The following is a 24,937-nucleotide window of genomic DNA, read 5'->3' on the forward strand; positions in this document are numbered from 1 at the left end:
TACTCATCTCTACATGTTACATTTTCACTCTGCTAGTCTTTCAGTTTTAATGTTTATTCCAAAATAATCTTATGCCCTCAACCGGGACATGGTATAGTCAAATGCTGGCTTTGTAAGCTAGTGGTATGTGAATCAACAGCATTTACTTTTTTACTTGTGAGAACAAAATCTGATCGACAAGAATTGGGAACCTTTCAATATCAATACAAAAGAACTTATTCCTGCTCCGCAAATTCATGAAATCAAAAGTACAAGGCTTCTGCCGATACGTGGTCCAGCTATAGGATCCTCATAATATGAATTTGCTTCTACAGAAACTCCCCACTAATATACACCATAAATGGTCAATCTGAAACAGAGATGATATTCCTAAAACTCAAATGTTGAGAACCAAGCCTGAATCCCTTGGAGCCTTAGCACTAGCCAGTACCATCAAAATGCAGAGCCGCCGCCTCTGATTTTTCCAAGCAATGTATCTTTGGCTTCATTGATTTTAGAAGCAAGGTAATGGCTACCTCCTGCATCTGGATGGTTAGCAACCATCACCCTCCTATGGGCTTCCCTGACCTTGGTTATGGGAACACTCTCCCTGAGAAAAAAAAAAAAAAAAGACCAAATATATCAGGTATAGAGAACAAATGTAATATATCAGAATCACAGCTTGGGACTTGCTCTAAATGAGCAGGGCCCGCTGTAGAGAGGATGGCTCAGCTCATGTAAGGTAAAAAGACATTCAACTTCATACAAAGGAATCGGCTTCCAAGCTTAAGACACTTGCTCTAAATGAGCAGGGCCCGCTGTAGAGAGGATGGCTCAGCTCGTGTAAGGTAAAAAGACATTCAACTTCATACAAAGGAATCGGCTTCCAAGCTTAAGACAAGACTTTGGCTCATCTACTTAACAAGCTGAGCTCAAACTAACACAGTATCAGCTCCTAGTAAGTAGACATTGCCCCCAAAGAGAAGAACAGAGACTCACAAGTGTGGTGCACTGATAACTTCCTCATTTAGTTTTCCAGTTTTGAAAAGTTGTTAATTCCTGTCTCTAATGTGTTCTAAAACTACTCCAACGAAGAAAGCTTTCCAAAGAATCAGTGAAACATTTAATTGGTTTACATCTACATTCTTGGTTAGCTTTTAGGGTCACAGAGAAGAGCTCTAATACTGTAGCACCAAGCAATATTGTACGAATGGCCAAACAGCATTTTAAAACTCTATTTGAGCACAAGCTGAGCCAGTTATATGTTGGCAACTGACCTGTGCTCAAGGCTAAGCAGTGAGACACTCAGTTTAATGCCACCACTAAGGTTAGAAGACCAGGGAGATGAAGGGACCCAAAAAGAGCAATGATCCATTGCCTCTGCTGGAATCTACAACTGATCTAGGCTTAAATATAAAAATGATTTAATCATGTGGTCAATCCAATTAAATATCAGATGGGCCAGGCTCAAACCTACCAAAGATCAAATAGGGTAAACTTATGCATTTCTTGCAAACTAGATATGCAAGGCTGTAGAGTTGGGTATGAGAAACTCAGAGATCCAATAACAGACCCATATTTGCAGAAACATTAGTAATGGAACATTTATGTCATCACGCTGTAAAGTACATTAAACATGGCAGCTAGCATATTACCCTATCATCTATACCAACACACATTTTTAGTGACTTAAAGACTATGGATTCCTACATTAGACAAAATGCAATATGATACCTGACTCCAAGTATTAGAGCTGCTTCCCTCCGGGTCATAGTAGGTTGAAAACCACCTTCATAAAATTTACGCAGTCGAGCTGTAGGAGGTCTTGCTTTGAATGCTTGCCAAGCCTGAATGCCATATCTACCAGCATAAGCAGCAGCAGCAACAGCCGCTCCTCCTATCAACGCAGTTACCTAATGCAAATTCCATGCATAAGCTTCTATTATTGCTCGAAAAAAAAAGTCTAATTTGCACATATTTGCAGTCATCTCTTACTTGAACATTAAAAAAAAAAAAAACTATAGCTGTGAATTCAAATACAAATGGCTAAATGGATACAATAGTTCATCAATTTCATACAAATACAAGTTAACACAAAGAAAGTTTCTTTATAATCAGGACCCAGAGCCCATTAAGCCTCGAATCAATAAACTCCTCATTCATTAGGCACAAAGGAATGGAATTTCATCTCAATATATTATAAAGCTCCATTATTTTTTCTGGGAAAACAAAGTTGGGTCTAGCTAATAAACCCCTAAACCTGAATCCAGAATAGACGCTAAACCCTTTAGGATGCAAACAATGAATCCTTTCCCTAATAACCCTTTTGCATATCAGAACATTTAGATTGGGAGGGACATGGGATTCGTATACAGAAAGCGAAATAAACAAGGAAGATGAGGAGAATTGAAAAGGGTACTCACCATTTATGTTCTAGTTTGGAGGTTGAAGAAACAGTTGGATTGGCGACGCAAGGGTTTATGGTGTATCCCTCCGACTAATATCTGATGGGAAATTTTCTTTTCCGTAAAGCAAACTACGAAAACCCCGCCGACACCAAAACCCAGGTACTTTTTTTTTTTTTGAGAAGAAAAAACCCAAGTACTTGTAAAAGAAGGCAAGCGAAAAGTAGGTGTCGCAAACCATGTGGCGGTTTAGTTGAAACCCTTTTTTTTTTTTTTTCAAATATACCAAAATTAATAGACAATTATGATAATCGAATTCATAATCTTTTACTTATAAAACGTGGGTGTATGAATGCTATAATTAATTAGCAGGCCACCATAAACAAACTCAAGATCATCTAATTATGAAAGGAAGACTTATAATATCATTCTGGACCATCACGTGTACTATAGTCCAGGACCATGTAATAATTTCTCTTACTGTTAAAGAGCTTTGTTAGAGATATGACGTGAAGCATTTTCAAAGACAATTTAGAAATTGGGGATTGGTTTGCGCGAATAACACCATGTCAGTCTTGGACTTTTGTTTTTCTCCTATGGTATTCGCAAATGGTTCAGTTTGCCACCAAATTTCTTGCCTAAATTCTAATGTTCACTTTGGAAAGCACAAAGAATATGTCTAAGTACAAGTTTCGTAAATTTCTTTCAAATTTCATCACAAAAGGAATCAATAGTATCATTTAATCTACTCTTGTGACCACATCATAATCAAAGAAGCAAACATCATGGTATAAGTAGTGAAATCAATGCACAAGTGACAAAAATTAGAGACATTTTCACCGGAGGAATTATCATGTCACTTTATATGTTATAATTCAAAACAATAAAACCATACTCAAAACACCCGTATTTTTATACAAAGAAAAAAAAAGTTCCTACACAACTTGAGTTTACAGACATGGCAATTAAGGATTGGACGGTCAGATGAACTCTCGAGTTGAGAACATAAATTGTGGATTAGTAAAATAGAAAACCGATCACTAAGTCCGAAGTACCGTGTAGTATTGTCAAATGGTGATCCGACCAATAGAAACAATACAACTAGACAGATGTAATACATGATACCAAAAGGAAAAAAATGAATGGACCATCTGAAAATTAGTATTTACTATGTTTAGGCATGATTTAGATGATCTCGATAAAATTCAGACTTTCTTATACAATTTGGCCTTATTGTCTCATTAAGCTCTATTTTTGCTCTAGTTTAGACATGATTTAATGACGGATTGTTTGCTATACGTTCAGAGCTCGGAAGAGAACCTTTGAGCCCTTACAAGCAGATTACAAATCCTATCATATACCATGTACTGATCAATGTGCGTTGGATTGAGCACTTTGTTGTCATCTAAAACAAATCTTGATATATGTACAGTTTAGTGCGCCAGCGAAACCTTAATGATATACGACTCCCCTCTGGAAGCAAATTCCAAAGCCAATTTCTATTTGACCAGCAGATGGTAATTTTGCGGGTTTCGTATACAATTGATGTACAATGATTTGGCAACTGATCATTTGTAATCTTTGTAGCAGAAGCTTATATGACATTGTTAGACAGGCAACTAGGTATCCTGCAAGAGGTTCTGCCTGTTCTGATCATTGCCATCATTTTCAACATTGTCTCCAGCAATTCAAGCAACTGAAAAACACACTGAACTGACTGAAGCATTTATTTCCTGACCTACATAACATGTAGAATGGAGACCAAGTTTTATTCACCGGTGTTTGGATAAATTTACTTTTCTTCCACTCGTTCCAAGCAACATCGAGCAAAATTATTAGTTTTGAATGATGTTTGACATTCAGGGATGATAACGGAGATGGAACCCATAAGTTTGCTAATTCTATTTTCATTTGTTCTAGGAATCCTATCATTATTTGATGAAGAAAATCTCTATTAGTACGAAGTTATGATCTGTTATGGAAACTCTATTACTATGCGAAAAAGGATCCTGTACTCTAACAGTCTAATCTCAATAAATAGATCCATTCCAATGCTAAATCAATCTTGAAGAATTACCAAGCCTAGCTTGCTTCTCTCATCCCCTTGTATTGCTGCCAAAGTAACACGGTCAGGCGAGCTATCATCGGCTGTATCTCAAAGACATGACAAGCAGATCAGGTCAACCCACTTGGACACCTGCAAAAGGTGGCAACAAACCAAGTGGAAGTGGGGTCTCGTCAAGAGACATTGCATCCCATAAAACTCTAAAACTCAGAAAGGAAGGGCAGGACACCCAGGAAGAACTGCAGAGGAAGAAGAGGAACCTCCAGGAGGAGCTGAAAGAGATTGGGGGACAAATTTTGGATGAAGATGGAGATGTCACCACCTATGATGACGACGACGACGACGATCGCACAGAAGCACAAGAACTTTTGGCTGCTGCAGATGTTCTTGGAGGAAACCCATCAAGGCATAAAAGTGTGAGGAGATGGAATGATGATGTGGTGTTCAGAAATCAGAGCCGTGGTGAGACCAAGACTCCTAAGCGCTTCATCAATGACACAGTCAGGAATGATTTTCGCATCAAATTTCTGAATAAATACATGATCCCGTTCATGCATTGATATGTAAGGCAAGTAGGAAAAATTATTGCTTCAAGTTGGTGTATTTCTAGTAATTCAATGAACTTAATTGTAACCTGTTTTGGCAGGAACAGATTGTTTTCTGAATTCGAAAACCTACTCTTCTGGCAAGACCATTAACCACCTTTATCCCAACATCAAATAAACAATAACCAATAAATTAATATTTATTCACCAAGTCGAGAAATCAAGAAAAATCAGCAAGACTATCAGTTTTCTATGAATAGGGTTTAGGGTCCTGACATACATCACCATGCCAAACACCCAAATAACAGAAAAGTATTGTGTAACAGAAAATATAAATAAACAAATTTGAATAAATAACCATAACCTGCAGCAGCATGACAACCCCTGCAACCAATTTTAACCCACACCAATTCTTGAGGATTAACAAATTAAAGGAATAAGTAACCTTTATTTCTTTTTCGCTCATGAACTCACCAAGACTTCATGATACAGCTTTTCTTCCTGTATTCTCTGCTGGCTATAATCAACTTCCAACTTCAACACTGCTCACTTTTCTTTCTGTAGTGATTAAAGTTGTATCCACCTTTGGCGGACCAGAATGCCGCCTTGGTCTGGCTGGCGAGGCAGGGAAGGAGAGCCGTTTCTTAACAGACTCGGTATCCTTCTCAGTTATCCCATTCTTTTCTGCCGGACTCTGCAACCTGGACTTAGCTCTCGCAGATTTAGTTGGTACCATGTAACTTGGAAGTGATGGAGAACTGTCCATGCTCTCGTCATCCCTTACTGATGAGCCAGCAATGCTGTGCCTCCTAAACTGAACTGACTGCATGCTGGCCACACTCTTTGTGTCATCATCTGGGGTACGAATGCTACCCCTTGGGCTTGGTGATGGCTTCAATTTTCGAGCTACTTTTGTAGAAGCTGGCCTTGAAGGAGTTGAAGGTAAGTGGAATCCAGGGTGACTTGGCTTTTCACTGGCTGTAGGGGATTGCTTATCGGAATTGAGGAGGTATCGAGCATATGACTTATTGATTTCTCCGGGGGAAATGCTGCGAGTAATTACACTCTTAACAGATGAGTGATCGTCGTGGATGTCTTTATCTGTCATGCCACGACTCTCCCATGGCCGGGCAGCCATCCACCGTTCCAACCAGCTCCAACCCCAGGTTGGATTGCTTGGATCCATGAACATTGGGTTTACAGATTTTGCAGAACTCTTCCCGTTTTTCTGTGTAGTGAACCAAGGTTAAACCCAGAATAGGGTGCATTTAAGATTTAGGGAAGTTAACAATACACATGAACCCTTCATGTCACTTAACCATGCATGCATTGTCTAAGTTAGGTCCCTATAGGTCTCAAAATTTTACTACATTTATTAAATTACAGGGATTTTGTACACTTGCAATTACAAACCAACCAAGATGATAAGGAATTTATGAAAAAAGGAACCAAATTTATTCTTTCCCAATTCATTTGCCTAACTGTACCCTACAGACTTTAACATAATTCACTTAGCTGCACTTTTGAACCCTTTCATCTCATCTAATAATGCATACACTATATGGTAGGTACTTGCTAATAACCAAGCCTATGCCTTTTTACTCTAATTCTGGAAACTTCTGTGATAAAGTGGCAACCTAAAGCAAGGCCAAATGAACAAGGCTGGAGGAAATGATCCTGAATATTGCAGAATTGAAAGAGGGTTTGTGTAAAAATATTTGGTTCTTTTAAGGAATAACCAAACTCATAGCTAACCGAAAAGCATAGTAAATTAATAAATAATACATTAATGTCCCATATGACTTTTGCCACTACACCATAACTCGACACAGAAGATAATGCATAAGACCATAAGCTATCCACCTCCTTTCAGTTTATTTATGTCATGTGATATTATAGGATTAGGATTACCTGATGAGAGAAGGCATAAGCAAGGGCTCTTTCCCTTCTGATTGCTGCTTCATGCTTGCTTAATAGGTTTGCTTCAACTTGCTCCTTTGACTGTAAGCTATCATCCCATTCATCCCCAAGCTGTAACAATGTTCAAAACAAGTTAATAGCGTCAATGAAAAATTATATGGATACAAATACAAATATAGGCCTTTTTTACCTAGGGCCGAGTCAACAATGCAAGAACCAGACTTGCATTTACCACCAGCTGGAGGAAAATTTTGAATCCAAATTTTCTAGTTTGATTTGTAAAAGAAATTATGGAAATTGGGATAGAATCAATTAAAGGGGCTGGAATTTGTCCTCAAACCATAATTTCTAGTTTAGAAATTAGGAATTTCTAGTTTAGAAATTAAGATTGAATCAAACTAAGGAAGCTCCAATGGTTTCAATTACTATGGAAATCAGTTAAAATTTGGAACTTATTCCAATTAGTGGACTAATAGATATAAATTATAAAAAGCTAAGAGTAATAAAACACACCTGCAAAGTCTCTTTTGCATGTTTAAGTAGGAGTTGCCTTTGGAGAGCCTGGTTCTCCTCTAACATTCTGATCCTCCTGGAACGTATTTGAGCTTGCACACGAGATAGAGTCTGCATGCATTTGAGGGTATTTGTGGCTTGCCGTTTCACAACAGATCCCTCTATCAATGTTTTCAGCCTAACCAGCCCTCTTAAAGCCCTCAGTGCCCTTCTTGCCTGAAAAGTTCAGAAAACTACTCATGAAATATCTAAAATCTTCCTGCAAGGAGTATTTCTAGCAACCAAAATATTCTTATAAACACTGGCCTAAAAGATGTCAAAGACCAGAATATATATTTTTTGTATGGTAAATACCAGGTATCCTCGAAATGCTGTTTGAATCTTGATTGCTGCCGCTTCCTCCCTTGATTTTCCAGCATATCGATTAACTGTGGGCAATCTGACTACCTCAGGGGCAGCTTGAACCGGAGGAGGTGCAGGAACCTCTGGCTCAACTGTTGCAGTAGCGGTGATTGCAACAGGGTAAGCATAATTTTGCTGCTCATTCACCACATTGGTTAATTTCACCTCTTCTTGTGGAGGAAGAGGTGGCGATGTGGGCGGTGGTGCTAAAGAGGTAGACTCATATTCTGGCTGTTTTTGCTTCCCAAACCATTTCTTTTTAGACTTATCTGATCTCTGGAAAAAACAGTTGCTAGAATTATTAGGAACTTAAAAAATAAAAAACAATAAGACACTGTGCTAGCCAAATTGGATTATCTACAAACCTGTTCTTTCTTCTCTTTGGAATCAGGGCTGAGAGCTTTCTTTACTGAAGAAAACCAATTTCCTTTCCTCCCCATCTCCTTATCATTCCCCTGATGCACTCCTTTGGAAAAAAAAAAACCAATCTAAATTACAGAAATCACTTGCATAGATTTAGGATTACCATTTATAACTATCTAAAATTCATGGAAAAAAAAGTAAAGAACAACCCAAATCCCTCAAAATAAACACTTTTAACGATCAAATTAACCCCCATTAATACAAAATCTGGAGGAACAAGAAAAGGAGAGAATTTTTCCTAAAATTCATACTTTCTATAGTTTGAACAATCATAACCCTCATTGAAAAGACGATAGTAAATAAATTTCTAACCACATCAAACCAGAAACAAAAAAGCTAAACATTGACTGACCATGTATCAGAGAAGTTTTCTACCAAATTTGAAAATAAAACTCCAACAAACAAAATCTTCAGTCTCCACTACATTTTCCTACACTCTCTCAGCAAATCAATCAAGAAGGAAAATACTCCAAAGTTATTAAGTCCAGCAAGGAACTGGGTAGCTTTCAAATCAAAACATGGCAGAAGAGCCAGATGTCAAAAGTCTCATACTTTAGGCCAAATTTAGCAACCCAATTCAAAACTGTAGAAGAATTACAATGAAAACCCAACATTTTACGCCAACCATTGAGTGAAAACAATTCGGGGGTCTCAAAGAACTAACCTTTGAACAGAGTGTGGCAGATCTCAAATGGCCCTCTTCTGTTTTTTTCTTCCTCAGGAAACCAACAAAAGGGTTTCTTCAATTTAAGACTTGAAGAGGACTAGAAGCAACCTCTAATAATAGGCCCAACTCTCTCTCTCTCTCTTTCCCTTTGTAAAGGTAAAAGAAGGTAAAAAAAAAAAAAATCAGATCTTGACACACAAGAACATTTCAAGGCAAGCAATTTGGTAGCAATATGATATGAGGGGAAATGAAAACCCCAGCTGGGTTTTGCTAGTGTGACCCCCACCTTCTCGGGTTTCGCAAACAACTGGGTCCCACAGATTTAACAGAAGACTTTTCATCTTAGGTGGATGGATCAGATGCCTTCTCTGGCTGTCTCTGACACTCCCCTCCTACTCCTAAGCTCAACCTTTTACTGTAGCAGGTACAAAGTGTGGGTTACTGTTCCTGGCCTTGCGGTTACTGTTTATCCTCAAGTGTGATACAGTTACTGGTCTTGTGGTTACTGTTTGTCCTCTCACCGACCGTTACCACGTAAGTGACACCCCGCCATTTTAGCATCTTTGTGTAAGCTTACTACAAGTCATTTTTGTTGTTTTTCGTGGTCTGCTATCCACAGTTAATGTGTTGATTTTCCCTTTTTTTAACTCTAGTAGAAGTTTTTTATTTTGAGGAGAAATATAAAGTTCAGTAACTCAAAGTTTAAGAACGTATTTAGTGCGACTTCATGAACTAACTGTATCTCATCAAATTAAACTTTATTCTATAGTATTAAAGTGTTTTTTCTTTTTTTAGCGATACATATTCTGAATGAATATGATTTTTTATTTATTGTGAAATAACTACCAAAAAGTTGGATTTGTGCATGATTTTGTTCTCATTCGTCTTACCTAATTGTTTCTGATGATTATTGTATTCTTACATTCCTGTTTGGTAGTATTCCCCTCATTCTCTGCTTCATCTTCTCCTTTGATTATTTTTGTCCATTTATCATAAACCTAGGGCATGCATGCATGCATGAATCTAATGGGAAAAAATAAATCGAAAGTGATTCCAATATTCATGTATTAACCAGTTTTACGGGCACAGAAGATCATGAAGTTATGATTCAATATTATCAGTGAATGTAGTAAACTAGTCAAATACCAACAATGATCATACAAGGAATTTGTATTAATTAGAAAAATATAGCAGTAAAAACACAGGAAAATAAATAAATATTAAACCAATAGATGGGTAGGGACTCTCTCAAAAAAAAAAAAATAGATGGGTAGGGATACTCATTCAACTCGGTTTCTGAGGAACAGTCTGAAATTGAAACAGCTACCACAAATGAGTTGGTTTCGGTGTTTAAAACTCTCAACACGTCTATTATTGAAATAGACTCGGGATTGGACCCCAGATTTGCTGTGAAATAACTAATTTATTTGATTTTATACAGAGAAAGAGACCTGTTTGGTTAGCCACCCTGCCAACAATAGACATGGTCATCACCAATCCGTGAAGCTTCATAACGCGTTAATACACACAGTCAAATGCGTTGCATGTCAAATCACAATTGCAAAATGCCAAATGGGAGCTCAACATCAAACTTGTGAATGTCTACATATCATGTCTCCTTTTTTTTTTTTTTTTTTTTGGCCGTTAGAGAATGATGAGAATGGAAACCTTGTTCATAGAATAAGATTTTTGTAAATTTTTGTTAATTCTAAACCTTGTGTAAATAATTTATGTATTATACCATAATTATTTTCAGTTCTAAAGTGATAATTTTTCTTTTGACTAATATTAATCTAGCCTAATTATATCAACTTTAACAACCCTTTTTCACCACTTTGACTAACCTTGAAGGCAAAGCGATGCCTGTTTTATTCTTACATTAGGCTTCTGTTATTGCTGTTCCTAATTACAGGTTCAATCAGCTTGGTGGCTTCATAATGTGGTTGACTGATATATTATTGTTCCAAGTATTATTATTGTCATTAATTTTGAATATAAGCTAGCTAGCAAGCATCACACTTCCATAATACAAAAGACCAAAGAACTAGTAATAAAATCATGCAAAAAGCAGTAGGTTAGGGCCTGAGGGGGTGTTCATTTTTCAGCCCAATCCAACTGTTGTCCAGCAAATCAACCAAAGGCTGTTCAATTGTCTGTAATTGTGTTGGGCCTTACCATATTCTCTATTTTATAGAATTTTCTTTGAAAAGAGATTCGATTATTTTTCTCAAGAGCGGCTCCTAGTTGTAGAGGGACCGAAAATAGTGGTTCTAGTAGGACCTCTACATTTGATATTTTAGCCTCCAACTTTTTCAATTATTAATAGACTTTGTCAAATCATATGAAAAGATTTGAGAGAAAAATGGATAAGAAAAAACAAAAAACAAATACTCTTCTTAGCTCCCCAAATATAACATTCAATTAAATTTTTTTTTCTGGAATTTCCTTATATTGCCTATGTAGTTTTATATAATTTATCAAAAGCAATTAAGTAAAAATAATAATTATCATTTAATACAAAATTTACAACAATATGATATGAAATTTCTTTAAACTAAATTCATTTAATATTATGACATAGTTATTACTCGATATTCCAACCCAAAACCCTTGAAATCATTCTTTTAGCAAATTCAAAGGGATTCCAGCAACATATCAAAATCGAGAACTAACCCTCTGATTAATTTTGATAGATGAGAGACCTACTCATAAGAGAGTAATATAATATGATTTTGATTCATTCTTCTTCTCGTGATTGAAGATACAGATAAAAAGTAGAGTAATAGATTGTTACATCTCATGTTCAAGGGTGTTTTGGTAAAGATAAAGAGGCTTTTCAAGTATTATAAAAAGTAAATTAGAGGTGTACTAAGTATGAGAGCAAGTTCACCCGTTGGGTCACCGGGTCACCTACTATTCACTGTTTTTGTGTGTTTATTTCCACTCTCTCGGTCACGAAATACACTGTATCCGTGACCCAGGGCACGAAATACACTGTGCAGGTCACCATGGTAACCCAGAAAGTGACCAAGGACACGAAATACACTATGCTCGTGACTCAGAATGTGAAAATACACATAAAAGTAGTGAATAGTAGGTGACCCATGAGTGAACTTGCTATGAGAGGTCCAAACAGCAACTTTGAAGGTCAAACTAAAACCACCCGAACGAACATTCTAAAATAAATATTTGAATGCAACTCGCGAAGATGATCAAAATTGAAGGCCAAAAGAGGTTCCCTTGATGCGGGAGGATTCAATGTACAATTCTTACTCTGCTAATGACTAATGCTGGTACATTAAGAGAAAGACAATCACAAAAATACAAGAAACTTAATTAGTGCGTTTAAGAACACACGCAATTGTTAGAACAAATCACACACTAGTGTCAAAGTATTGTAAGAAAACTAATATAACATGCAAAAATCAAAGTTTTAATGGGAGAGGTGATAAACATGCAGGGATCAGAAATATCGATCTCCACTTACACTTGCAATAAATGCATTTCAATTCTTATCGCTGACAAAAGATGTCTAATTATAAAAGAACAGAGACAATAGATGAATGATCCTCTTTCTTCGCATGTTTCTATAAATTGGAACAAAAGTAACTTGTACAACATGAATTTAGTGATTTCATCTACATATCTGAATAACCAGAAGGTATCCATGATATCATATCTATATCAAAAATTTAGAAAATGAGAAGAAAATAAGAGAATTAATAAAATTATAAAAACTACTTGAAAAATAGAATCAAAAGATTGAATTTTTTTTTTTTGGGGTAATTGAATTTCCCTTTTCATTGATTGTTTGGTGTGACTTAATGAAGAGACCAAAGCATGATCTTTGAGCAGTCTTCTGGTGGGATTCCCTTTAGTTTTGTCTCATCTTCAAGAACCACTTGCTTTACAAATTTCATTGAATTCTGTTGAGAAAAAAAACAGCTAAGAAACATATATATCAAAAAGCAAAGAAGACATATATGCACATGCTCTCCATCATTTTTTCTCCTTCTAATGTTTAAGTAAAAGAGACATAATCTATTAAATTAGGTCAATGATATACACTTGCATAAATGTCGAAAAAAATTTGTTTAGATATCACACTCATTCTTATAATCAATCTTTTTAGACATTGATTAGCAGAAGGCTGTGAGCTTTCATAGCAATTCATCCATACACCTAATGTGTCTGCAATGATTTTAAAATGGTTGGAGGTTTGCCAAACCTCAACTAAACCGGCTTACTTATTCAATTCATAGAGCATAAATATTTTAACAACTTGGTGTGACAGGACCCAACTGCACCAGTGAAATAATTACCTAGGGTATATAAATGAACCAGTTTCTTATAGAATTTAGAAAAAAGAAAGAAAAAAACATCATGGCTCCCAAATTAGATATAAAGAAGTTTTATTTTTACAATAAAAGAGATTTTCGTCAAATAATTTTCAAGTTAGTTTAACAAAATATGACTCGAGACTGAACATGCGTGTATGATTATAAATTTGACCGTCATGCAATTTATCAAAATTATTGATTATCGTATGACTTTCATAACTAGTATGAAGATAAAACATTATTGATTATTTGGTTTCTTTTTTTTTTACAACAGATTATTTAGTTTCTTAAACAGCCATTTATATTGAACGCTTATTATAACTTTGATGTTATTGTTACCTGAGAGGTGCTTTGAAGTGATGAAGTGCGACCCCATCTTTCAGGGTCCCAAAGAATTGAGCTATTGAATGCAAAGCTTGAAATATGAATGCGAAGTCTATTAGTATCATCTGTTTGATCAGTATTGTTCATTTTCCTTAGGATATGCCATCCTATCACTTGTGAAGAATCACATACAGGTCCTTCAATGATCACTTTTTTCTTGTTTGCTGCTAGTAGCGCCATTGGCCATGTCCCAAACACCCTGCATACACAAATGAAGTCTTTCTTAGTAACACAAATGGAAAGCATCTCATCTACCAAAAAACACAAAGGAAAAGCAGTTTAATCAAATCAATTGCATTAATATCGTTTCTCATAATTACATCTCAAGATCATACAATTTAGTCATTCATATATGATGCTAATACAATTAAGCATAATTAGTCATACTAAGAGCGATGGAATTACTCGAAACATAAAATCGCTTCAATAAGCTCCTCATTTTGTCGGTTAAGTGTCCATCTGATATTAAGCTCTTCTAATGATAATGTACTTTTGATGGGATTCAAAGATCTATAAATTTCAACGAATATGACTATACAACAGGCATGGGTACTACCTCAGCATTGCAATAAATGTAGTTTTCTTGAAATACCTAATCATTTAGTTAATCTCGTCATATCACTTGAGTAATAAACTAGAGATTCAGTTGTTTGACTTTGGGCATTAGCAGGAGTCAAGCCATTGGATAAATTGCTCTTCCTCAATGATGTATATTTTGAAATTTATATAAGGAATTTTAAAAATCATCGACATATACGTGAACGACTATCAACCGTTGATACATTTGAGTTTTAAAAAATGTCATACGAATCAACTATCATAACTACACATTAAAGAACATTAATTGTTATGTCATAAGTAATAAGGACTCACTTTTTCCAGATATCATATATACATACTCATTTTTTCTTAGACGTTGCTCAAAACTTTGAAACTACTATCCCCCCATAGGTTCTCATGTCCAGATAAAAATGTTTGAAATTCTTTTCCAAAATGCCGAAAAATTAAGTAATGTTTGAGATATAGATGAACAGAAAAGGGAAGAGAGTTGGATTACATACTCAATTTCTCTGAGCTGATCAAAGAAGCCAAGATCATAAACATTGGAAAGCCCAGCAAAGTGAACAATCCCACTAAGCTTGTGCTGCTCAATGTGCTTAAGAGCAACATTCCTCTGATGATCCATTTCAGCCTCAGTATCTGTGAAGTTCTCTTTGAAAACCAAATGCCTATACAGAACACCTGTTTTCCTAAGCACTTCAGAAACCTCATTCGACTGGGTCTTCCCTTCCACCACAATCCACAACAATGGCTGAGGAACCAACTTTATGGTGTTTGCCAATCTTCTCAGAAACACACATTTTAGTGGGTTTTTGGTGCTTGTTGGTGTGACTATGATAATAAACCTTCTTGGTGTCAAATTGGGTTCTTTCACTTCTTCTTCTTCATCTTCTGACATCCTCCTTTCGGATTCGGAGTAGGTTTCTTCAGAATTTGGAGGGGAGGATGCTGCCATTGTCAAATTTTCTGCTATCAAACTTCTATTGAAATTTGTGACTTGTTGCGGCGGTTCTACTGGTTGAGGCGAAAACTCTATTTTCTTTGATGAATTCACAGCAGGTTTAGACAAGATGGAAGGTTTAAACGTTGGAGCAAAGCCTGTGAAGAATCCCATAACAAAACACAAAGCAAAATGGACAGCAGCTTTCTTCCATAGTTGAACCTTCTTTCTTGATCTCTCTGTTGTACCCATTTTCCGAAAACTAACACAGATCTATATGGTATCTGGTTACTGAATTTAGGTGGGTTTTGGTCATAGACAACAAGGAAAGTAGTGTATCAATGTAATATATAAGGTGGAGAGTCTATAAATGGAAGGTTATGAAAATGGTTGTTTATTACAAAAAGATGGGAGCTAACTTGGTGCAATATTGGTTTTGTTTTTGAGTTTGTGTTCTTTTTTGGTGAGGACTTGCTTCATGTAGTTGTTTCTTGAAGCAAAAGGATTAAGCAGAGAAATAGAAATGAGGGCTTGAGTCGCTTTCTCTGTACCAGAGAGTGGTTGGGATGGAACCCATCAACAAATTACTATCAAAGTTCAACAGGTTGTAGTTGGTATTTGTTGTAATTTGAAGTCTTCTAAATTCCATAAAGAAAGAAGCTAGGGATCAAAATGACTGGGATAATATGCAAGATTAACTTAATTATCGGATACTTAGAGCAACTCCAACAGCTTCCCTATAATTTTTGTATTATAGAGAAGCAAAAGTCAAACCTCTAACCTATTTTTCTTCTCCAACTCCAACAGATTCCCTAGTTTACTGTAATCTATAAAATCTCCATATTCTTCTTTAAAATTTTGGAGTTTGCTGTAAATATAGGGAATATGGTTTTCTCTCTCCTCACTTTCCCTAAAATAGAGATAGTTATAGGGAATCTGTTGGAGCAAAAGAGACTTATTTTTCCCTAAAGTAGAAAAAAATCAAAATATAGGGAATCTGTTGGAGTTGCTCTTATGGTAATTCAGAGTTAAGGCAAAGTTTATGGGCAATGTTGTTGAAGATCAAGAATCAAAATTGAAGGAACTTCCAAGCCACATGGGAACGAGTCAGCATTTTAAACTAATTTGTGTATAAACAATGAGAACAAAGTTTGATCGAATTTCTTAATCGTACTCATTTCAGTTTGGTGTGACCGGAAATCTTCATGGAAAATTATATGTTAGGATGATCGTTAGGAGTCACAAGGTCGATTAGGACAATGGAACTGACCTATGTAAAATGTGCTGTTATGAGTTAGCCACCTGGGTGGTATTTCTTACTTTTAGTCTGCAAAGTTCTCAATTTTAATAGTAAAATGTTCATTTATTGTGTCAATCCATATTGTGAATAACTTACAACTTAACAATGTTCAGAGCAATTAAATACAATGGTTTATCTCAATTTAAGTGATGTTAGTAATAAGTGTGACAATAGATTGTCGTGTCACTTTTTGTAAATGAAAGTTAATTCTTATCAAACACACAACTCCAAAAATAAATTATAATGATTTTACAATCAAATAGTTTGTTAATTACATTAAACTATAGTCACCGATTGACATAGAGGTTTTACATGATTCATTACTTGCTGAAATAAACAAAGCTCAGAACAAGCCCAAACATGAATGAAACTCTTGTTTGCAGCATTCATGCCATGTTTTAGACACCAACGGAAAGAAGAAAGAAATTCACCTGAACATCAAGAACAAGGGGAAGGATTGGACCTTGGTCAGTTTGTCAAGGGTGTTTCTTGATGTGGATTAATCGAAAAGCTTAATCATTCATTTGTAACAAGAATATTTCCTCTCCAGTCTCTTGTCAACATGCCATGATTAAATGTCCAAATCAATCACCAACATTCCTAACATTTGAATGCCATCAACAACAAAAATTCCAAACATTTGAAGCAACCAATAATTGACACTTCACCCCCATCATCATATTTTGATTCTAAAGCAATAACATCAATTCCCACAACACATTGACAAAAGAGTTCAAACCAATCAATGTCTTATGAAGACCCTAAACCATAAACCCTAAACCCAATAGTTAAAAAGCTTCCAACTTTTTTTGGTCAATAACAAAAGCTAATTCAGATGAACCTTTATCACATAACCGGCAGCTGAAACGACCACGTTTTCGACTCTGCCGCGCCACTCTGCTCTGTGAAAGAAAAACCCACCCTAAAACCCAGAAGGGTTTTGACCGTGATGAAAATATTCAAAGCCTCAAAACCATTGACCTTCAACTACAGTCAGCCACCTTCAACCCTTTTACCCCACTTCAAAAACGAACTCTTTGGCAATGACTACATAACCTCCTTGTGTAGACAGAAGCTTTACAGAGAAGCCCTTCAAGCATTTGACTTTCTAGACAAGAACACCAATTTCAAAGTGTTTCCCAGCACTTATGCTAATTTGGTTTCCGCTTGCTCATTTTTAAGGTCTATAGAACATGGTAGGAGAATCCATCATCATATTTTGGGGTCCAATTGTGAGCAAGACGTTGTTCTTCAGAATCACATTCTTAACATGTATGGGAAATGTGGGTCGTTTTGGGATGCAGGGAAGGTATTTGATGAAATGCCTGAGAGAAATGTGGTGTCTTGGACTTCACTGATTGCTGGATATTCACAGAATAGGCAAGAGGTTAAAGCAGTTGAGTTGTATTTCCAAATGCTTCGATCGGGTTGTAAGCCTGATCAGTTTACTTTCGGAAGCATAGTGAAAGCGTGCTCGGGTTTGGGGAATGTGTGGTTGGGGAGACAACTCCATGCCCATGTTGTGAAATCAGAAACTGGTTCACACCCTATTGCACAAAATGCGCTTACTTCAATGTACACAAAGTTTGGTCTGATTGCAGATGCATTTGATGTGTTCACGCGTGTTGCGATGAAGGATTTGATTTCTTGGGGTTCAATCATTGCAGGGTTTTCGCAACTTGGTTATGAGAAAGAAGCTTTGGCTCATTTTAAGGAAATGCTGTGTCAGGGTGCTCACACGCCGAATGAGTTTATATTTGGAAGTGCTTTTAGTGCGTGTAGCGGTCTTGTTCAACCGGAATATGGAAGGCAGATACATGGGATGTGCATAAAGTTTGGTTTAGGGAGAGACAATTTTGCTGGATGCTCCCTTTGTGACATGTATGCAAAGTGTGGACATTTAGAGTCTGCAAGAACTGTATTTTGTCACATAGACCGACCTGATTTGGTGTCCTGGAATGCAATGATCTCGGGGTGTTCTAGTGTTGGAGATGCCAATGAAGCGGTATCGTTCTTTTCTAGGATGCAGCATATGAGACTAATCCCCGATGAAGTTAGTGTTCTCTCTGTACTTTCTGCTTGCACGAGCTCTCCAACACTTTCTCAGGGTAGACAGGTTCACTCCTACATTATCAAGGCAGCTTTTGATTTCACTGTCGCTGTGTGTAATGCTTTGCTAACAATGTATGCAAAGTGTTCAAATCTCGATGATGCATTTGTTGTGTTTGAAAATATGAGAAATCATACTGATTCTGTTTCTTGGAATGCCATTATTACAGCGTGCATGCAGCACAACCAAGCTGGAGAAGTTTTCAGATTATTGAAGCTAATGCTTAGTTCTGAAATTAGGCCTGATTATATTACTTTAAGTAATGTAATTGGAGCATGTGCAGATATAGCATCTCTGGAAGTTGGGAATCAAATTCATTGCTTTACTGTGAAAAGTGGGTTTGTACTTGGTGTTACTGTCAGCAATGGATTGGTTGACATGTATACAAAGTGTGGATCGCTTGAAAGTGCCAGAAAGCTCTTTAGTTTGATGGAGAATCCAGATGTTGTGTCATGGAGTAGTTTGATTATGGGTTATGCTCAGTTCGGATGTGGAGAGGAAGCTCTTGAGCTGTTTAAAACAATGAAAGCATTGGGTGTAAAACCAAATGAAGTTACAATGGTGGGGGTCCTTACAGCTTGCAGTCATATTGGACTGGTTGAAGAAGGGCGGCAATTGTATAAAACCATGGAATCTGAACATGGTATTGTGCCGACAAGAGAGCATTGTTCTTGTATGGTTGACTTACTTGCTCGTGCCGGATGCTTACATGAAGCGGAGGAGTTCATCAAGAAAATGACATTTGAACCCGACATTGTGGTGTGGAAGACTCTACTAGCTGCCTGCAAAACCTGTGGGAACACTGAAATAGGAAAACAGGCAGCAGAGAATGTACTAAAACTAGATCCTTCCAATTCTGCTGCACTTGTGTTACTTTGCAACATCAATGCTTCTTCTGGCAGATGGGATGAAGTTGCCAGGTTGAGGAATATGATGCGAGAAAGTGGCGTAAAGAAAGTTCCAGGTCAGAGCTGGATTGAAGTCAAGGATAGGATCCATGTATTTTTAGTTGAAGATAGTTCGCACCCTGAGAGGGGTCGAATATATGCAATGCTAGAGGAGTTGTGGTTGCAGATGTTGGATGATGGTTGTGATCCACTTCAGCCATAAGCTTGAGTGCCAGAGCTGAAGTTATATCTGGCTGTTCAGAAACAAAGGAAGACAAAGCCAGGTCTGTTGCATCAGAGTAAGGAAAGAACATATCTTCTTCAAGGACTTTGCAGAAGCCCCAAGAATGATCACAAATCAAGAAGATACAGAAAGGTTGCGCCTGGTTTTTGACCCAATGAAGAAGGGTTCGACTCGAATTATTGCCATGAATACGAGGGTAAACTGGTAAAGTGCTCACTGAAGTTATGAAGTATGAAGGCCTGAGCCTTTTTAAAACAAGGTGGGACTGTTAGTTCTGCCTGGTTAGTTGATCTCGCTTGTTTTGTACTAACAAGCTACATAGATGGGTGAATGTGATGGCACATTTTGGAATTCCAGTCAGGCTCAATTCCTTGACATTTTCATGGCAATGGCCTAACTATTGCCAGCAACATGTCCGATTTTCAACTAGACCATAAAGCAGTTCTCAGTTCTGGACTACAGATAAATGGGAGCAATTTAAAGGGAAAAAAATCAATCCCATTTACGAGGTTTAAAGCAGGGCAGGAGGAACTTAAATCATAAGCAGCTTGTTAATGCCTAGGCTGAAAACAGAACTCTGCGGCGTCCAATCTTCTTTTCCTGTAATTTTTGTAATTCTTGAATTGTATATGTTAATCCTCATGTTACAACATCGACCATAGCTCGTTCTCATCCTCAACTCTCAAATAGACAATAACCACATTATCCGTATCTTTCATCAACAATAGAATGATGTTGCTTCATGGACTTCCAAATCGAACTAAATGCAAAATCTAGATCACTCAATTATAGTGAAGAGTCCTATTTCAGAACTATTTCAACTAAAGACAACTCCCTAGATGGAACCAACTCGATTCATTCTTGCTCATCTTTTGGTTCATCATCTATGTTTGTCTTGGTTTTTTTTGCCTTCTTCTTTGTCCACTTCTTTTTTACTTCATCTTTCGGTCCGGCTAATACCGATCCTCCTCTTCCAGGTCTGTGCTTTCTCCACTTCTTTTTGGGCAAGACCATGATCCAAGATGGAACCTCACAACCTGATGATGCCATAACATTAGCTATATTCCGCAAAAATGGAATATCTTCATCTGTGTAGAACGTAATAGCTTCTCCACTCCTTCCCGCTCTTCCACAACGACCTTCACAGAAAAAATACAAACTTTGTCAATGATCATAAAGTCATTCTCCATAAACAATTTTCAGAAGAAGAGTGAACAACATACCAATCCGGTGAATGTAGGCAGCCGAAGAATCTGGAAAATCATAATTAATAACACAGTTGATGCCTTTGAAATCCATACCCCGGGCAATAACATCAGTGGCAATCAAAACCCATGTTTTTCCAGATCTGAAGTCGTCAACAGCATTTTCTCGCTGTAGTGAATTAAAAAATTAGCATATAGCACGCGGTAATTACGGTAATTACTGTTCACAGTTCACGTATATAAAAATAATAAAATAGGCAATGGGCAACACTATACGGTAATAGATGACTAAACTCTACATGGGACCAGATACTAGTAACGGGATCCAAGTCCACCCTCTGATGCATAATCAGGTTTGACATCATTTAAGAGTTTTGTTTCTTTTATATCATACTTCTGTTGAGTGGGATTGTTTGCAAGTTACAGATGGGCGAGCATACATTGAATAATAACATCAAGACAAGTTGGCTGAAAACAATGGAAATATAATTACCTCTGCTTGCGACATATCAGAATGGATCGCACCAACTCTTATGTTCTCACATAACAGCTCTCCATAGAGTTCCTTCGCTCGCTCTTTGCTTTGTACAAAGATCAACACTGGTGGATTTAGACTCTAGTAACAAGACAAAAGAATAACAAATTGGTCAAACTGGTCCAGCTAATGTCCAGAGAGGTTGAACTAAAATATAAATGCCAATAACCTACCTCACATGATATTTTTTTTAATAAAAAGAGACAATTGGTGCAAGTAGATTAAGTAATATATGGTTACTGATGCAAAACCTTCCTACGTTTGACATTCTCAAGACCCATTAACATTCAAACTTTGCCTGTCTTGTGCTCTCACTATCATCTATGTATTCAGGGAAGGACCTAAACTAGAAAATGACCTTTTTTAAAATAAAAAGAGACAATTGGTGCAAGTAGATTAAGTAATATATGGTTGCTGATGCAAAACCTTCCTACGTTTGACATTCATATGGATTTTTTTTATATTAAAAAGAGACAATTGGTGCAAGTAGATTAAGTAATATATGGTTGCTGATGCAAAACCTTCCTACGTTTGACATTCTCAAGACCCATTAACATTCAAACTTTGCCTGTCTTGTGCTCTCACTATCATCTATGTATTCAGGGAAGGACCTAAACTAGAAAATGACCTTTATGAGGTCAAAAAAAGGCCTCTGGGATACTGTTTGATAACTAATGAGGATTTGTATGGAGAAAAAAAATTATGACACAAATGGATTGGTCAAGTAGTGACTCCTAAGAAAGGGTAAAATATACCACTGTTTTCAATATGAAATGTGTCTCTATAACCACATTGATGGCTCCTATGGAGATGTGAGAAAAAGAAGCTTTCTTGCTAGGGAAACAAGGGATGGCACAAACTATATGGAGCATACCTCTGTAAAGCTCTGTCGAAGTGCTAGAAATTTCCCTTGTTCACTTCCAGCATATACCAATTTTTGCTTAATAGTCTCAGAAGCAGTATTTCTGCATGGATTAAAAAGCTTTAAAAAGTAAATCATTACGCTTGTGAAACCACTCTATGATTACCACAAGATAAATTCATACTTACTTCCTGCCAATGATAACTCGAACAGCATCATGCATTATAGTACGTGCAAGCTCCTCAACAAAATCAGGTAAAGTAGCACTAAACAAAGAGCGAACTATTGAAGGGTTTGAGCATGCTTTCACCACAGAATCAATCTGCTTTAACAGGCCAAGCTCAAAGAGCTTATCAGACTCATCCAAGACAAGATATTCCACCCTGCAAGATACAGACCCATGAGAAGTGATATCAGTCTAACTCACCATTTAACATACGTAGTCAGTTCCTATTTAATAGGCTTGAATCAGATGTTACAAAGGTCTAAATTTAGTAATTCAAAGACTAACTAGAGTCTTGCTATTTATTTTAGAGCCATTTGCACATTTCCTTGCCCATTAAGGATCTTTGCACCAGATATTATCATTAGCTCACATAAATTTGTTTCCGGTACCAGCATCTTTGAATTTTACGAAGATCAAAAAATTCATCAACCCCACCTGCTTAAATTAAGCTTCTTTTTTCGAATAGCCATCCGTAGCCGTTGTGGAGTAGATATGAGTACATCACAAGGGTCTTTTGAAAAATCAGCACTTCTAACAAGCTCTTTAGTCATCAACTTAATGTAAAATTTATTTCCTTTTGCCAACTTTTTGCACTCTCTGGTTGTCTGAGCAGCTAATTCACGTGTAGGACAAAGAATCACAGCTCGAATGCCACCCTTAGACGCTTGCTGGAAATATGGCAAACTTTTCATCAGAGAAACTCAGGGGATCAAGATTTGCAGAAACAGTTGAATGTGTGAACAATACCTTAAGTTTCATAAGCATGGGAACCACAAAAGCAAGGGTTTTTCCAGACCCAGTTGGAGCACAAGCAAAGCATTCCCGGCCCTGATTAAGAACAATGAAAAAAAAACACAGTCAGCATAAACAGTGACTATGATCAGAACATGTTTCAACACATTTTGCTGAAACCTGTCCTCATAACAATTCATCATCTATTCAAAACAAAGTAAAATCCTCAACAGCAGAAATAAGAGATCATACAGATAAGAGGACTGGAATAGCCTGCCTTTGGATTGGTGTTGGCTCTTCAAATCCAAGCTCGGCCAAATTACGAAGTAAATACTCTTCACATCCAAATCTGAAAACAATCGTAAACACATTTTTCATTTCCACTTGTATTCAGATTTAATAGCACTTAAATTTCAAGCTCATAAACGAGATGAAACAAGAAAATGTACGCAGCATTCACAACAGATACCTGCAGGGTGCAGATGCATATCATACCTTGAGCTTAACTCCGAAAAATTCTCAAGAGGGGATGGGATATTATTCCCCGACACATGCACATTATACTTCTTTCGAATTATCGAATCCCGCTGATACATAAAAAGCAAAAAAATGCCATCAACTTTAAGCACAATGAACCACTGAAACACACAGAACAAGATCAATGTAGAAACAAGAAGCACCTCAAGTTGTCTATTTAATTTCTTCTTCTGCTTGGCGCGTTCATTCACAGGCTTCTCTTTATCTTTCTTAGCTGCCTTTGCTGATTTTGACGTCTTATAAAGACTGATTCCATCCCCAGACTCTTTTTTTTTTTTTCACCCCAAAAAAAAAATCATAAGCAAAAATCTTAGAGCTTCAATAGCATACATATCCAATACAAAAGCTCATTGCTTACCTGAACCCTCCGTCTTCCTCTTCCTCTTCTTCACAGAAACTGCAACTACTGGCTCTTCCTCCTCCTCCTCCTCTTCTTCTGGTTCAGGTTGTGCAAGGCTCGAAGCGTTTATCTCTTTCTTTTTGGCCTGAATCAAATTCTTCAATGTATAAGTTCATAATCAAATTTAGCAAAGTTACATACTTTTCGAAGCAGAGAAGAATGGGTACCTCGAATCGGGAAAAGTCAGTGGCGAACTTTCTCCGGTTGAAGTGAATGCCGCCGAACAAAAATGAAGCGCCTTCCGCCATCTCCGATTGGCTAACAGGCGGCGAGTCGGAGACGTTGAAGCTATAAAGGGTTCTGTTGAAGTTTAGATTTTGGGGGTTTATCACTCGCTAAAACCCTTTTACCCTCCGGAGGCCAGTCCCAGTTTTTTAGGTCAATTACAAAAGACGTCCTTTAACTTTTGGGGGAACTGATATGTTGCCCCTGGTTTCTCATAATTTACATCCAGCCCACTTTAGATATTGGTTTCTCGGCCAAAAGGCCCAATTTTTTAGCTCAAATTTCAACCTTTTAGTTTATCCTATTTTTCACAATCTGATCTCTAAACCATCTTGGTTGAACACATGCATGTCTCAATGACTTTTAAGCAACATTGTGTGATATGACCAAACTCCAAAAAGTGATGTAGATTTTGAAATCGATGGTTGAGTGGATTTCAAATAACAGTATGGGACATAGGTTTAAACAGGAAAACCTGAAATGGGTTCGATGAGGCAGGCAAAACGAGGAGAGGTTGCAAATGGTTATTG

At 37.0% G+C, this 24,937-nt stretch overlaps 6 protein-coding genes across 7 annotated transcripts; 2 read left to right on the plus strand and 4 right to left on the minus strand.

The window, feature by feature from the left end:
* Positions 1-170: 170 nt before the first annotated feature.
* Positions 171-2,566, minus strand: LOC112192356 (mitochondrial import inner membrane translocase subunit TIM14-2). Its single transcript, XM_024332040.2, has 3 exons — positions 2,403-2,566; positions 1,714-1,892; positions 171-589 (listed from the first exon to the last, which is right to left on the minus strand). Exons 1-3 carry the CDS (start codon positions 2,403-2,405, stop codon positions 433-435), a joined length of 339 nt encoding a protein of 112 aa, XP_024187808.1. The 5' UTR covers positions 2,406-2,566; the 3' UTR covers positions 171-432.
* A 1,981-nt stretch (positions 2,567-4,547) lies between these two features.
* On the plus strand, positions 4,548-5,009 carry LOC112194177 (protein CWC15 homolog A). The gene has a single exon (XM_024334426.1). The coding sequence runs from the start codon at positions 4,548-4,550 to the stop codon at positions 5,007-5,009; it is 462 nt and encodes a 153-aa protein (XP_024190194.1).
* Positions 5,010-5,214: 205 nt separating this feature from the next.
* LOC112192863 (protein IQ-DOMAIN 1) lies at positions 5,215-9,123 on the minus strand. 2 transcript variants are annotated; one of them, XM_024332765.2, is made up of 6 exons: positions 8,917-9,123; positions 8,195-8,295; positions 7,782-8,105; positions 7,428-7,643; positions 6,906-7,025; positions 5,215-6,222 (listed from the first exon to the last, which is right to left on the minus strand). In XM_024332765.2, exons 2-6 carry the CDS (start codon positions 8,267-8,269, stop codon positions 5,518-5,520), a joined length of 1,440 nt encoding a protein of 479 aa, XP_024188533.1. In that variant the 5' UTR covers positions 8,270-8,295; positions 8,917-9,123; the 3' UTR covers positions 5,215-5,517. The 2 variants fall into 2 exon arrangements, with proteins under 2 accessions (XP_024188533.1, XP_024188534.1); XM_024332766.2 differs by lacking the exon at positions 8,917-9,123 and adding an exon at positions 8,605-8,811.
* Positions 9,124-12,365: 3,242 nt separating this feature from the next.
* On the minus strand, positions 12,366-15,607 carry LOC112193073 (beta-1,4-xylosyltransferase IRX9). Its single transcript, XM_024333096.2, has 3 exons — positions 14,705-15,607; positions 13,599-13,842; positions 12,366-12,845 (listed from the first exon to the last, which is right to left on the minus strand). The coding sequence occupies exons 1-3, from the start codon at positions 15,394-15,396 to the stop codon at positions 12,741-12,743; spliced, it is 1,041 nt and encodes a 346-aa protein (XP_024188864.1). The 5' UTR covers positions 15,397-15,607; the 3' UTR covers positions 12,366-12,740.
* A 1,645-nt stretch (positions 15,608-17,252) lies between these two features.
* LOC112192614 (pentatricopeptide repeat-containing protein At3g53360, mitochondrial) lies at positions 17,253-20,367 on the plus strand. The gene has a single exon (XM_024332415.2). The coding sequence runs from the start codon at positions 17,394-17,396 to the stop codon at positions 19,662-19,664; it is 2,271 nt and encodes a 756-aa protein (XP_024188183.1). The 5' UTR covers positions 17,253-17,393; the 3' UTR covers positions 19,665-20,367.
* Positions 20,358-24,618, minus strand: LOC112192615 (DEAD-box ATP-dependent RNA helicase 57). The gene is made up of 12 exons (XM_024332417.2): positions 24,350-24,618; positions 24,141-24,267; positions 23,926-24,047; positions 23,741-23,832; positions 23,498-23,594; positions 23,261-23,341; positions 22,949-23,181; positions 22,476-22,670; positions 22,300-22,390; positions 21,384-21,506; positions 20,909-21,059; positions 20,358-20,824 (listed from the first exon to the last, which is right to left on the minus strand). Exons 1-12 carry the CDS (start codon positions 24,428-24,430, stop codon positions 20,541-20,543), a joined length of 1,677 nt encoding a protein of 558 aa, XP_024188185.1. The 5' UTR covers positions 24,431-24,618; the 3' UTR covers positions 20,358-20,540.
* Between the last annotated feature and the right edge of the window lie 319 nt (positions 24,619-24,937).

This window comes from Rosa chinensis, chromosome 3 (assembly GCF_002994745.2).
Source record: "Rosa chinensis cultivar Old Blush chromosome 3, RchiOBHm-V2, whole genome shotgun sequence".
Taxonomy (NCBI): Eukaryota; Viridiplantae; Streptophyta; class Magnoliopsida; order Rosales; family Rosaceae; genus Rosa; species Rosa chinensis.

Bases quoted from the DNA above. Each gene is read 5' to 3' on its own strand.
- LOC112192356 (XM_024332040.2), bottom strand. The intron at 590-1,713 runs GTATCATATTGC...TTTTTTTCTCAG, and splicing joins GCTCTAATACTTGGAGTCAG to GGAGAGTGTTCCCATAACCA.
- LOC112194177 (XM_024334426.1), top strand. From the start codon at position 4,548: ATGACAAGCAGATCAGGTCAACCCACTTGGACACCTGCAAAAGGTGGC.
- LOC112192863 (XM_024332765.2), bottom strand. From the start codon at position 8,269: ATGGGGAGGAAAGGAAATTGGTTTTCTTCAGTAAAGAAAGCTCTCAGC. The intron at 8,106-8,194 runs GTTTGTAGATAA...TGTTTTTTCCAG, and splicing joins CCAAAGAGAAGAAAGAACAG to AGATCAGATAAGTCTAAAAA. The intron at 7,026-7,427 runs GTGTGTTTTATT...ACATTGTTACAG, and splicing joins ATGCAAAAGAGACTTTGCAG to CTTGGGGATGAATGGGATGA.
- LOC112193073 (XM_024333096.2), bottom strand. From the start codon at position 15,396: ATGGGTACAACAGAGAGATCAAGAAAGAAGGTTCAACTATGGAAGAAA. The intron at 13,843-14,704 runs GTATGTAATCCA...TTGTGTATGCAG, and splicing joins GATCAGCTCAGAGAAATTGA to GGTGTTTGGGACATGGCCAA. The intron at 12,846-13,598 runs GTAACAATAACA...TTTTCTCAACAG, and splicing joins CACTTCAAAGCACCTCTCAG to AATTCAATGAAATTTGTAAA.
- LOC112192614 (XM_024332415.2), top strand. From the start codon at position 17,394: ATGAAAATATTCAAAGCCTCAAAACCATTGACCTTCAACTACAGTCAG.
- LOC112192615 (XM_024332417.2), bottom strand. From the start codon at position 24,430: ATGGCGGAAGGCGCTTCATTTTTGTTCGGCGGCATTCACTTCAACCGG. The intron at 24,268-24,349 runs GTACCCATTCTT...AATTTGATTCAG, and splicing joins CTGACTTTTCCCGATTCGAG to GCCAAAAAGAAAGAGATAAA. The intron at 22,671-22,948 runs GTGGGGTTGATG...TGTATCTTGCAG, and splicing joins AAGAAGCTTAATTTAAGCAG to GGTGGAATATCTTGTCTTGG.